Genomic DNA, 14,510 nt, shown 5'->3' with positions numbered 1-14,510 from the left:
TTACAGGCTGGATTCTTATTGACAAGTTCAGACTAGTTTATACGTAAAATAACAAATACCTTGAATGAGATATAGACTGGAATGTAATTGAGGAATTCAGGAAATAAGGATAGTTTATAAGTAAAATAACAGATACCTGGGAGAGAGTTACAGACTAGAATTTGATTTGGGGAGGTTTATCTCGAGAATAAAAGACAGCTGAAAGCTGAGCCTCTCTCCATCTGTTCCTCTCACCTGATTGGGTATCTCTCTCCAGGATCCCTCCCAAGATGGAAGAGCAGGGGCTGGATGGTGTAGTCCTTTTGATCATGTGTTGTGACACCGGTCACATTCTGTCCTGGGCAGAAGTTAATTCCCTGAAATTATATAAAAAAGATTTAAGTTTTGAGAAAATTCCTGTTGAAACCTTTCAATCACTATGTTCTGAAAAAATGTGACTAGTGAAAACATTGGGATTAGAGAATCTTTGGAGAGCATGTGTGAGCCCCTAGAACACTGAGCCCAATCAGTACAGGAACAGCAGGAGGCCATTCAGCCCATCATGGCTGCTCCACTATTAAATCAAGCCATGGCTGATCTGTACCTCAAACCCCTTGACTCAGTTTAATTTAGTACACTTTAGATACCCTCATCCAACAAAAAGCTCACACACGCACACACACACACACACCATGGAAACAGACCCTTCGGTCCAACCCGTCCATGCTGACCAGATATCCCAACCCAATCTAGTCCCACCTGCCGGCACTCGGCCCATTTCCCTCCAAACCCTTCCTATTCATATATCCATCCAGATGCCTTTTAAATGTTGCAATTGTACCAGCCTCCACCACTTCCTCTGGCAGCTCATTCCATACACGTACCACCCTCTACTCACTATTGCAGACTTTCTGTAGGTCACACTTAAAAACAATACACTTGGGGGGATCCAAGATGGCGGCGACCCAGTAAGACTGAGTCTATAGTGCTCCTCCCAAGACTTGGGCACAGTGGGTCACCTACCCCCTACCAAACTCACCAAATCATTTATAAATCATTTATAATAGTTTAGTAACTGAATTAGTGGTGTAATATTACATTTAAGCAACTTTATCCTAAGTTAAAATGACTAAAGGGAAGGGAGCCCGCAGCTCTCAGCAAGCAGCAACCCCTCCCCCACACTCTCCAGCTGCAGCAGAGGCGTCCACAGCCGCCCCGGGGGACTTACCTACAGTAGCAAGTCTTGCAGAAATGCTTTCCAAGCTTGACTCGAAGATCGATGCCTTTATCGTCGAATCCAGGAACCGTTGGGAGTCGTTGTCGGCCGCGCTGCAGAAGCACGACCGTGAAATTGAAGAAATTCAACGCCGAGTCAGAGGGGCGGAGCTAAAGGCCGCGACCTCGGAGACAACCGCTCAATCGGCCGTGGATCAGGTCCGGACTCTCGAGCAGCGAGTCCGGACCTTGGAAAATCATATTGACGACCTCGATAATCGAGGTCGTCGAAAAAATATTCGTTTGCTGGGCCTTCCCGAGCAGGAAGAGGAAGGCCAGCTTACAGCATTCCTGGAGCAGTGGCTGCCACAACTTTTAAATCTACAAGCTGGATCAGGCCAGGTAAGGGTGGAATGGGCCTACCGGGTAGCAATACGGGGGCCCGGCTCGAACCAGCGCCCACGCCCGGTCCTGTTCCGGCTGCAGAGCTACAGGGAGAGGCAGATACTCCTAGAAGCCTCTAGAAATCTCGGAAAAGACCCCCAAGCTATGATCTACAAAGGATCCAAGATCATGCTATTTCAGGACTTTTCCCCGGCTCTGGTTCGAAAGAGGAAGGCATTCGACGAGGCGAAGAAGCGTTTAAGGGACTTAAATGTACAGTACTCCTTACGCTACCCAGCGATGTTACGCTTTAACCATGAAGGTTCTGTATATAACTTTGGATCACCAGAAAAGGCTAAGGAATTCTTGGACTCTCTTAGATAAACTGTAGGACATAATGGATGTTGGTCTGCCTTCCCCCCCCCGTTTTGGTTTATATCCCCTCCCTTTTTTTTTCTCTTACCTTATTGCTTAATATTATTATGGGGGGTGGGGGGAGGGATTTGATTTTCTCCCCCCCCCCCCCCCTTGGAGTTGTTTTCTGTTATTATTTTATGTATATATGAGGGGTGTATGTATATGTGTGTGTATGTGTGTATATATATATATATATATATATATGTATGTGTATGTATATATATGTATATATAAGTTGGGGGATTTGGTTAATGTTGGTGGGGGGAGGTGGTTACCTTATTCGATTTTACCTCTGTCTTTAGGAGCGGGGTTGTTTTTCCCTTCGTTATTTTGTATTATCATATTTAATTATTATTTGTTGAACTGGTAATTTTATAGTTATATGTTTATATATGGTATTAACATTACCAAATATACCCAGGTGTTGGTAGGGGTGGGGGTGGGGTGCTCACTGTTAACTCTAGCTTTGTATTATATTTGAATTTTCCTCACTTTATTGAGGAGTGCCTGGGTCAAGGGTGGGGCATTGGTTGGGAGAGGATATGAGGGATTTTTGGAGAGGAAGTGATGCCCCCTGGGAACAAGGGGGAAAGTCTCCACTTAGATACGTTTTATATTTTCTTTATTTAGAAATAGTTTTTTACTGTATTGTTGTGGGTGTATTAAAGAGGGTTTATTTTTGTAAATTTTACATGTTCCATGCTCGGGATGTTCTGGATAGGGTTCCCCCTCCCGAGGGGTCTCGGATTGGCCCAGAGGATTATGGTTGATCAATCGGTTAAGTGGTGCACCTGGAATGTCAAAGGGAGTAATTCGCCACTTAAAAGGAAGAAAATATTATCAAATCTTAAGAAGGAAAGAGTTGATATAGCTCTCCTACAGGAGACGCATCTGTCAGATAAAGAACAGTTGAAATTACGACAGGGCGGATTTGATCAGGCCTTTTTTTCTTCTTTTAGCTCAAAAAGCAGGGGAGTTGTTATTCTTGTTCGGAAGAATTTCCCTTTCAAAATCCTAAAGCAGATAAAAGACGAATCTGGACGATATATCTTGATTAAAGCTCTCATAAATGGAGAGGAATATGGGATTTTAAATTTGTACTGCCCCCCGGCACACCCCTTTAAATTTATAACAGAAGCCTTCTCAAAATTGATGGCTTTTGATGCCCGTCATATAATTATAGGGGGAGACTTTAATTGTATTATGGATCCGGAAATAGACAGGATTCCCAAGAGTACTGCAGGAGTATCTCCCAGATCTAGACAATTGATGGATCTGAACAAAGAATTAGGATTAGTAGATGTATGGAGATGTCTTCATCCACAGGGTAGAGATTTTTCTTTCTACTCTAATCCACATAAATGTCATACCAGAATTGATATGTTTTTTGCCCCCTCAATTTTTTTAAATTCCATATCATCCTGTAAAATAGGTAATATAGCAATTTCTGACCACGCTGCTGTATATATGGAAACTAAGGCGAGGAACAGTGGGACATCCCCTCGGCATTGGCGTATGGACCCCTTCTTAATGAAAGATAGTAAATTTGTAAAGTACTTCTCTCAAGAATTTAAAACTTTTTTAGAAATTAATTCAGGTACAGCTAGCAACCCGTCAATGATGTGGGAGACCATCAAAGCTTACACGCGAGGCTTGATCATCTCCTACTCAGCGACCCAGAAGAAATTAAAAGGAGAACAACAGCGTTTGCTTGAAGCCCACTTAAAAGCGGCTGAAACAGCATACACTGATAGACCCTCTATTATTAAATTGCAAAGGATTACAGCTCTTAGGACAGCTCTAAATACTACACTTACTCAAACGGCTAAGAGGGAAATATTATTTGCAAAGCAAAGATTATATGAATATGGCGACAAACCGGGTAGATACTTAGCATTTCTTGCAAAGAAAAAAAAGGCCCCTCAGACGATTATGTCTATCAAGGAAAGTACGGGTATTTTGACTCATGATCATAAAAAGATTAATGCGACCTTTAGAAAATTCTATTCTGAGTTATATAAATCACAGGATTGTGAAGATAGGGCGAAAAGGATGCAGTCATTTTTTAAAAATTTGACTTTTCCAGACCTAACTCCGGAACAAGTATCGGTCCTAAATGCTCCTCTTACACCCCAAGAAATAGTTGATGCAATTAGGCACCTTCAAAATGGTAAGACGCCGGGCCCAGATGGCTTTCAAGCTGAATTCTATAAAGAATTTACAGAAATACTGGTTGGTCCACTTATGGACATGTATAACTATGCATATAGTCAGGGCTGTCTCCCGCCTTCGCTGAAAGAGGCAAATATCTCTCTTATCCTCAAAAAAGGAAAGGACCCAGAAGATTGTACATCATACAGACCAATATCCTTGCTAAATGTAGATTTTAAAATCCTCTCTAAAACGTTAGCACTGAGATTAGAAAGGATACTGCCACATATTATAAAGGAGGATCAGACGGGGTTTATTAAGGGCTGTAGATCATCCAATAATGTTAGAAGGGCTCTGAATATGATTCAAGCTTGTCATCAGGGAAAGATACCAGGAGTAGTGGTTTCATTAGACGCGGAAAAGGCATTTGATAGGGTCGAATGGTCATATTTGTTTTACACATTGGAGAGGTTTGGTGTTGGACAGGTGTTTACCAAATGGATCTCAACATTGTATAGTGATCCCAAAGCAGTTGTGGTTACCAATGGATTAGGCTCGGATAGCTTCAGTGTGGGTAGGGGCTGCCGTCAGGGATGTCCCCTCTCGCCATTGTTATTCACGCTAATAATTGAACCACTAGCAGAAGCTATACGAGCTGATCCTAACATAGTGGCCCCAAGGATTGGTACAGGTAAACATAAAATTACCCTTTATGCAGATGATGTTCTTCTATTCCTCAGTAACCCTTTGATGTCCATACCTCGCTTAATCCAAGTTATTAATACATTTAGTGCATTCTCAGGCTATAAAATTAATTTTTCAAAATCGGAAGCTATGCCAATGGGTGGCCTTGCTGTGATACCCCGCTTAGCGGACGGTTCCCTTTTTCCCTTTCGCTGGTCCCTGGAGGGTTTCTTATATTTAGGCATTTTTATTACTCCAGTATTTGGTCAGTTGTATAAGGCTAATTTTGTGTATTTATTGGAAAGGATAAGGCAGGACCTCCAGCGATGGGGAGACCTGCCAATTTCCTGGCTGGGTAGAATAGCATTAATCAAAATGAATATCCTGCCCCGTCTCCTATATCCTATGAGAATGCTTCCGGTGATGCTGCCGAGGACAGCTTTATGTAAATTATACGGCTGGCTGAGTTCCTTTATCTGGAACCATAGGCAACCCCTCATTAAGCTGAAGAAGCTACAGCTTCCACAGGCAAGGGGTGGATTGGACTTCCCAGATTTTAGGAAATATCAATTAAGTTCCCTATTAAGTTATATAGCTGATTGGGTCTTGTCTGATCCACAATCAATCTGGTTGGACATCGAGGCTTCTCAAGTAAAATACCCACTTATTAACCTTCTATTCTCAGACAAGAGGAAAATCATTACAGATCACTGTAAAAACCCTATAATACTGAATACAATCAAGGCTTGGAATATAATGCGGCAAAATGAGGGTAATTCACATAAAACATCCCCCTATGCACCGATAGTGGGAGCATGGGGATTCCAACCGGGGTTAACAGATGCCACTTTTAAACTCTGGAGAGCCAGGGGTATCTCATGTCTTGGGGATTTATTTAAAGATGGGGTCCTGATGTCTTTCGGACAGCTGCGTCAGAAATTCGGATTACCCAATGGAGACCTCTTTCGATACTTCCAAATTCGAGATTTTATACAGAAGAAGACTACGTTATTAGATAGTCTTTATAAATCCGATAGAGAATGTCGTGTCCTACGACCAGTGGGGGTATCTTCCGTCAGTAATATTTATCATTTGCTACATGATGAAGTATCGGGAGATATGGATAATCTACTTAAAACATGGGATCAGGATCTGGGACTAGAAATCTCCACAGAAATGATATCTGGGAAAATGCTAGAAGAATTACTATTTGTAACAGAACCCAGGCTATCCAGCTGAAGATACTTCATAGGGCCCATATAGCACCGGTTCGATTGGCAAAATTTAAGGCAGGAGCATCTCCAATGTGTCCTAAATGCAAAATAGAGGTGGGCACTCTTGTACATTGCTTATGGACCTGTCATAAGATCCGTGGATATTGGACTAAAGTAGCAAGTACCCTGACAGAAATTTTAGGAACGGAAATAAAAGTGGACCCCGTATCTCTCCTCTTGGGCTTTTCGAACTTTCCCTCCCTGGACACGTACGGGAAGAGACTATTTTCTATTCTTTCTTTCTGTGCAAGGAAAAATATTTTGATGAACTGGGTGGCGGAGGGCCCCCCTGGACTTTCAAATTGGCACAGACTAATTATGGAATGTATTCCCCTTGACTTCCTTACAAATATGGTGCACCGAAAGACCGAATTATTTTATAAAATATGGCAGCCCTTTTTGAATTACATAAATACAGATATTTCGGCTATCCTAACAAGGGCTTTTATTTAATTGAGACTACGAACCTGGCTGGTCCGCGGCCCCTCGGGGGAGGAATCCCGCACGAATACGGGTTTTATCATATCTGATGTTAACACATCCCGAGCATGTAAGAGACTTAAATATACACCCTGGTTAGTTGTAGGTTAGATTAGTAGATAGTTGAGTTTTGTCTGTTTGTTTTTTTTTGGGGTTTTTTTTTGTTGTTTTGTTTTGTTTTGTTTTTTTTGTTGTCAAATTTTGGCTATTGTATATTTGAGCTAATTGTATATCAATGTTTATATCTGAGAGTTTTGTTTATTTTTGTAAACTTGTAAAAATGTTAAATTTCTAATAAAAATATTGATAAAAAAAAACAAAAAAAAACAATACACTTATCTGCCTCTGTGCTGTGAACTTTGCCCAAATAGTTCCTCCAAGATCAATTGTGAATTTCACAATTTGCTAATTTTCCCAGACACACTCCGATGTCCAACAATACACACATTCAAACAGCAAAGGCAGGAACTGTGCACTCTCCTGCACTGACCTCACCATGTGCTTCCTTTGTCTGTTCTTCTCCCTTTTAAAACTGCTGTTGTTTTGCCTTTTTTTTTCCCGAAGTTCCAAAACAATGTAACAGCATATAAAACAGTAATTGTTGTTCCTGGAATTCGAGGAAATCACCTCCAACACCTAAAATACCTCAAAAAAGTTGCAGCTGTTACAGCCAGAAATTTCTCCTGTCCTCCATCTTGGATTACCCACACACAAACTCTCACACTTGCATGCATGCACACACACTCGGACAGATCAGCCACAACTCTAACAGTTAGAGAGACAATATTCATCAATCCCTTCAACATTCTCTCTACATTAATGCTGCTAGTGTCACAGGGACTGCCTCAAATTGAAAAAGCTAGAAAACTTACATTTCTGACATCAGATGGCAAACCCTGGGGAGGGAGATCAGGTGAATGAGAGATTTGCAGGAAATATATGCAGTCTAACTGTATACTGTATGAGGCAGGTGAGAACAAAGTAAGAGAGAAACCTGCTGGCAAGGGGATAAATAGAATTATGGAAGGGGGCTGAAATCACCCCATTAAAGTTGTAATAGATGAAAACTATTAAAAGTGAGATAAAATGTCACTATATTGATGAATATAAGGCTGGATTCTGTGTTGCTGCCATGTGTCCCACCCATCAATTGCCAAATCAATGAGACTCCCCCATCAGTCGAAAGTGTGGTGCTGGAAAAGCACAGCAGATCAGGCAGCATCTGAGGAGTAGGAAAATCAATGTTTCAGGCATAAGCCCTTCATCAGGAATGAAGCCCTTCCCGGTGAAAGGCTTATGCCCAAAACGTCGATTCTCCTGCTCCCTAGATGCTGGCTGACCTGCTGTGCTTTTCCAGCACCACACTCTCGACTCTGATCTCCAGCATCTGCAGTCCTCACTTTCTCCTAGACTCCCCCATCACTTTGGTCGGGATGATCCAAACTGAATGAAATGTTTATAATTGTGCTGTGTCGAGCACATCTCAGGATCTAACAGGAATCCTGGTGAAAATGAGGTAAGAGCTTAAAGAAAGAGAGTGTAAGAGTCTGAGAACAGAACCAGGAAATTAAATAGATAGCGACACCAACACAGTCAATAAAGTATGGAACTGGCAAAAAGCACAGCAGGTCAAGCAGCATCAGAGGAGCAGGGGAGTCAACGTTTCAGGTCAGAATCTTTCATCAGGATCTGCAAACAACTACACAGAACAACTTGAAACATTTAAAATGTTAAACAAAGTGCAAGGAAAATGTATTCTGTTCAATGGAAAGAAGAAACCAAGCAACTGTGGGGCTCCACAAATGAATAAACATGGGAGGGAACAGCCAAATGTTAGGAAGACATCAAGTACACTGATAGCAGATATGTTGATAAAGGAGAATATGCAGAGAAATTAGAGAGAAGTCAAAAACAATTAGGAAGGCAGAGGATGAAACTAAATAACCATAATGAATGGTGGAGTAGGTCAACGGCTGAACTGCCTATTCCTGTTCTTACGTTCCACAGGCGCATTATGAAAAAGAAACCTCTCTGATGGAAATAAGACCATGCAGAAATAGACAGAATATTATCAGAAGTAATAAAAGAGAGTTCCAATAATACTTGATCAATATTTCACTTCAGTATTTATCAAGCAAACAGAAGAGTACACACAACTTTGAACAATAAGATGAATACCCAGATTAGTGCATTTAAAATATAAAATGCAAATTAAGAAGGGGAGCAGAATATGTATAGGAAACCGCAGAGCAGTCAGTTTAACACTGATATTTGGAAAAATAATAGAATCCTTCCGAAAGGAGAGAAATGGTCATCCAGAAACAAGAAATATAAAAATGATTATTTGAAATGGATTTTGAGGAGATAACAGAGACAGTATACAATGATAAAGCAGTAAATATAATTCAGGTGGATTTTCAAAAGACCTTCAAGAAGTGTCATAATAGATTAATGAATAACATCAGAGAATGTAGGGTCAGAGGCAAGTGGTAAGGTGGATTGCTAGCTAGTTTCAAGACAGAAAACAGAATATGAAAGGTAAGGAGTGGGATGGGGGATTATTCAGGGTACCTGTAGGTGGGAAGTGGTGTTCTATAGGACCAGTGGATGGCACTATTACATTTTACAGTAACATTGTAATTAAAAACAGAATTTCTCAATTCAAAGATGGCACCAAATATGAGGGGAAATTAGTCAATATTGAGAAGTACTGCAATAAATTACAAGAGATCATTAATAATCTCTCAGAATGAACAGATAACTGGTAAATGAAACAAACAGAAATTGCAGGAGAATCTCAGCAAACCTGGCAGCACCTTTTCAGGATTTAACTTTACAGGTCCAGGGACTCTTCTTCAGAACTTATGGTAGCTTGGAAAAGCTGGCACATATGCTAAGGATAGCAAGTAGGGAGTAAGCAACATGTGGAGACAGAACCCAGAGGGACAAAAAGACACGCAGACAAAGGAATTGGTAATGGTAAAACAGGGAGAAAAAGCTGATAAAGGGGGCCATTAGTAGGTGAAAATAGGTTGGCTATGATGAAAGTGTTGTCCTTGTTTGCTATGATCTGCCTGTACTGCTTGCAAAACTTTTTACTGTATTTAGGTACATGTGACTACAACAATAAATCCAATAAATCAAATCAAACATCATGACAAGACCTGGGATGGCAGGTTGGGTAAAGCACATGTTTTGAACTCAAAAAATGTCCTGAAGTGGAAACATGGCGACAGGAGAAGACCAATCAGCCTGCTGAGCTAGTTTCACCATTCAATGTGATCATAGATCATCATCTACTCTTCAGTGGCTGTTTCCTCACTTGGAGGAAGCGGCAGAATCTGGATAATCGCAAACATTATGGCCTTGTTCAGGAAAGGTTGCAAGGATAATCCAAGTGGAAAGTGAGATGCTGTTCTTACAGCTTGCATTGAGCTATGCTGGAGCACTGCAGCAAGTCAAAGTCAGAAATGTTGGTCAGGAACACGGTGGTGTATTGAAGTGGCAGGCAACTGAAAACTTGGCGATATTTTTGCGAACAGAATATACGTGTTCTGCAAAGCATTCACCCAGACTACATTTTGTCTCCCAACTGTAAAGGAGACCATACTGTGAGCAGCCAATACAGTAGGCGAGATTGACAGAAGTGCAGGTAAGGCACTGCTTAATCTGGAAGATGCGTTGGCACCTTGGATGGTGAGGAGGGAAGATGTAAACGGACAGATATGTGTCGAACCTGAGAAAATGGGTGAGATTCTCATTGATTACTTTGCATCAGTGTTCACTGAGGAACAGGGGGTGATGAATTCTGAGATTAGAGATTGAAGTTTGTTTACTCTGGATCACATTGAAATAAGGAGGGAAGATGTGTTGGGTAGGCTAAAGGATATTAAGGTGGACAAATCCCCAGGATTATAGATTTATAGAAGAATACAGCGCAGTACAGGCCCTTTGGCCCTCGGTGTTGCGCCGATCCAAGCCCACCTAACCTACACTAGCCCACTATCCTCCATATGCCTATCCAATGCACGTTTAAATGCCCATAATGAAGGAGAGTCCACCACTGCTACTGGCAGGGCATTCCATGAACTCACGACTCGCTGAGTAAAGAATCTACCCCTAACATCTGTCCTATACCTACCCCCCCTTAATTTAAAGCTATGCCCCCTCGTAATAGCTGACTCCATACGTGGAAAAAGATTCTCACTGTCGACCCTATCTAAACCCCTAATCATCTTGTACACCTCTATCAAGTCACCCCTAAACCTTCTTTTCTCCAATGAAAACAGCCCCAAGTGCCTCAGCCTTTCCTCATACGATCTTCCTACCATACCAGGCAACATCCTGGTAAACCTCCTCTGCATCCGTTCCAGTGCCTCCACATCCTTCCTATAGTATGGGGACCAAAACTGCACACAATACTCCAGATGCGGCCGCACCAGAGTTTTATACAACTGCAACATTACCTCAGTACTCCGGAACTCAATTCCTCTACCAATAAAAGCCAGTACACCATATGCCTTCTTCACCGCACTATTTACCTGAGTGGCAACTTTCAAAGATTTGTGTACATGGACACCAAGATCTTTCTGCTCATCACATTACCAAGTATCCGACCGTTAGCCCAGTACCCCATCTTTTTATTACTCTTACCAAAATGAATCACCTCACACTTAGCTACATTGAACTCCATTTGCCACCTTTCTGCCCAGTTCTGCAGCTTATCAATATCCCGCTGTAACCTGCCACATCCTTCCTCACTGTCTACCACTCCTCCGACTTTCGTATCATCCGCAAACTTGCTCACCCAACCTTCTAACCCCTCCTCCAGGTCATTTATAAAAATGACAAACAGCAATGGTCCCAAAACAGATCCTTGCGGAACACCGCTAGTGACAGCACTCCAAGATGAACCTTTGCCATCAACTGCTACCCTCTGTCTTCTTCCAGCCAGCCAACTCCTAATCCAAACCTCCAACTCACCCTCAATGCCATACCTCCGTATTTTTTGCAGTAGTCTACCATGGGGAACCTTATCAAACGCCTTACTAAAATCCATATACACCACATCTACTGCTTTCCCCTCGTCCACCTCCTTAGTCACCTTCTCAAAGAATTCAATAAGGTTTGTGAGGCACGACCTGCCCTTCACAAAACCATGCTGACTATCCTTGATCACATTATTCCTATCCAGATGTTCATAAATCCTATCCCTTACAATTCTCTCTAAGATTTTACCCACAACAGAAGTGAGACTCACCGGCCTATAGTTACTAGGGTTATCCCTACTCCCCTTCTTAAACAAGGGAACCACATTTGCTAGCCTCCAATCTTCTGGCACTACTCCTGTAGACAACGAGGACATAAAAATCAAGGCCAATGGCTCTGCAATCTCCTCCCTTGCTTCCCAGAGAATCCTAGGATAAATGCCATCAGGCCCAGGGGACTTATCTATTTTCACCCTTTCCAGGATTTCCAACACCTCTTCTCTACATACCTCAAAGCCATCCATTCTACTTAATTGTGACTCGGTACTCACATTGACAACAATGTCCTGTTCCTGAGTGAATACTGACGAAAAGTATTCATTCAGTGTCTCCCCAATCTCTTCAGCCTCCACACGCAACTTCCCACTACTATCCTTGACTGGACCTATTCCTACCCTAGTCATTCTTTTATTCCTGACATACCTATAGAAAGCCTTATGGTTTTCCCTAATCCTACCAACTAAGGACTTTTCATGTCCCCTCCTTGCTGCTCTTAGCTCTCTCTTCAGGTCCTTCCTGGCTACCTTATAACTCTCAATCGCCCCAATTGAACCTTCATGCCTCAGCTTTACATAGGCCGCCCTCTTCCATTTAACAAGGGATTCCAATTCCTTATTAAACCACGGCTCCCTCACACGACCCTTTCCTCCCTGCCTGACGGGTACATACTTATCAAGGACACTCAATAGTTGCTCCTTGAACAAGCTCCACATATCAATTGCGCCCTTGCCTTGAAGCCTACTTTTCCAAGCCACGCATCCTAAGTCATGCCTCACCGCATCATAATTTCCCTGCCCCCAGCTATAACTCTTGCCCTGGAGTGCACACTTATCCCTCTCCATCACTAGAGTAAAAGTCACCGGATCTATCCCAGGTTGCTGAGGGAGGCGAGAGAGGAAACAGCTGGATCCCTGACAGATATCATTGTGGCATCCTTAAATACAGGTGAGGTGCCGGAGGACTGCTCATGTTGTCCCCCTGATCAAGAAGGTTGGTAGGGATATTCCGGGTGACCGAGTTGACAGACGAAGGAAGGGCTGTTGATATCATATACACGGACTTTAGTAAGGCATTTGATAAGGTTCCCCATGGTAAACTAATGGAGAAAGTGAAGTCACATTGTGTGCGTGGTGTTCTCGCTAGGTGGATAAAGAACATAGAACATAGAACATAGAAGAATACAGCGCAGTACAGACCCTTTGGCCCTCGATGTTGCGCCGATCCAAGCCCACATAACCTATACTAACCCACTATCCTCCATATACCTATCCAATGCCCGCTTAAATGCCCATAAAGAGGGAGAGCCCACCACTGCTACTGGCAGGGCATTCCATGAACTTACGACTCGCTGAGTGAAGAACCTACCCCTAACTTCAGTCCTATATCTACCCCCCCTTAATTTAAAGCTATGCCCCCTTGTAATACCCGACTCCATACGCGGGAAAAGGTTCACACTGTCAACCCTATCTAACCCCCTAATCATCTTGTACACCTCAATCAAGTCACCCCTAAACCTTCTTTTCTCTAATGAAAACAGCCCCAAGTGTCTCAGTCTATCCTCATACGATCTTCCTACCATACCAGGCAACATCCTGGTAAACCTCCTCTGCACCCGTTCCAGTGCCTCCACATCCTTCCTATAGTATGGCGACCAAAACTGCACACAATATTCCAGATGCGGCCGCACCAGAGTTTTATACAACTGCATCATGACCTCAGGACTCCGGAACTCAATTCCTCTACCAATAAAAGCCAGTACGCCATATGCCTTCCTCACCGCACTATTTACCTGGGTGGCAACTTTCAGAGATCTGTGTACATGGACACCAAGATCCCTCTGCTCATCCACACTACCAAGTATCCGACCATTAGCCCAGTACCCCATCTTTTTGTTATTCTTCCCAAAGTGAATCACCTCACATTTAGCTACATTGAATTCCATTTGCCACCTTTCTGCCCAGCTCTGCAGCTTCTCTATATCCTGCTGTAACCTGCCACATCCTTCCTCACTGTCAACAACTCCTCCGACTTTCGTATCATCCGCAAACTTGCTCACCCAACCTTCTAACCCCTCTTCCAGGTCATTTATAAAAATGACAAACAGCAATGGTCCCAAAACAGATCCTTGCGGAACACCGCTAGTGACGGCACTCCATGAAGAAACTTTGCCATCAACTACTACCCTCTGTCTTCTTCCATCCAGCCAATTCCTAATCCAAACCTCCAACTCACCCTCAATGCCATATCTCCGTATTTTCTGCAGTAGCCTACCATGGGGAACCTTATCAAACGCCTTACTAAAATCCATATATACCACATCTACCGCTTTCCCCTCATCAACCTCCTTCGTCACCTTTTCAAAGAATTCAATCAGGTTTGTGAGGCACGACCTGCCCTTCACAAAACCATGCTGACTATCCTTGATCACATTATTCCTATCCAGATGTGCATAAATCCTATCCCTTACAATTCTCTCTAAGACTTTGCCCACAACAGAAGTGAGACTCACCGGCCTATAGTTACTAGGGTTATCCCTACTCCCCTTTTTGAACAAGGGAACTGGTTGAACAACAGGAGACAGAGATTAGTAGTTAAAGGGAGTTTCTCGAAATGGAGAAAGGTGATCAGTGCTGTTCCACAGGGATCAGTGCTGGGGCCA

At 42.7% G+C, this 14,510-nt stretch overlaps 1 protein-coding gene across 1 annotated transcript in view; it reads right to left on the bottom strand.

Annotated features, from left to right (window-relative positions):
• galns (galactosamine (N-acetyl)-6-sulfatase) overlaps window positions 1–14,510 on the bottom strand; it is a 127,080-nt gene that overhangs the window by 14,477 nt on the left and 98,093 nt on the right. Inside the window, exon 12 of the mRNA XM_087995660.1 lies at window positions 235–356. Within this exon, the coding sequence (XP_087851786.1) occupies window positions 235–356 (122 nt within the window). The remainder of the gene's footprint in view (window positions 1–234; window positions 357–14,510) is intronic.

This window comes from Chiloscyllium plagiosum, unplaced genomic scaffold (assembly GCF_037043375.1).
Source record: "Chiloscyllium plagiosum isolate Xiang-an unplaced genomic scaffold, Cpla_swu_hap1 HiC_scaffold_17, whole genome shotgun sequence".
In the NCBI taxonomy this organism is placed as follows: domain Eukaryota; kingdom Metazoa; phylum Chordata; class Chondrichthyes; order Orectolobiformes; family Hemiscylliidae; genus Chiloscyllium; species Chiloscyllium plagiosum.
Note: the sequence above shows the minus strand (reverse complement) of the source record. Positions and strands in the feature narration are given on the sequence as shown.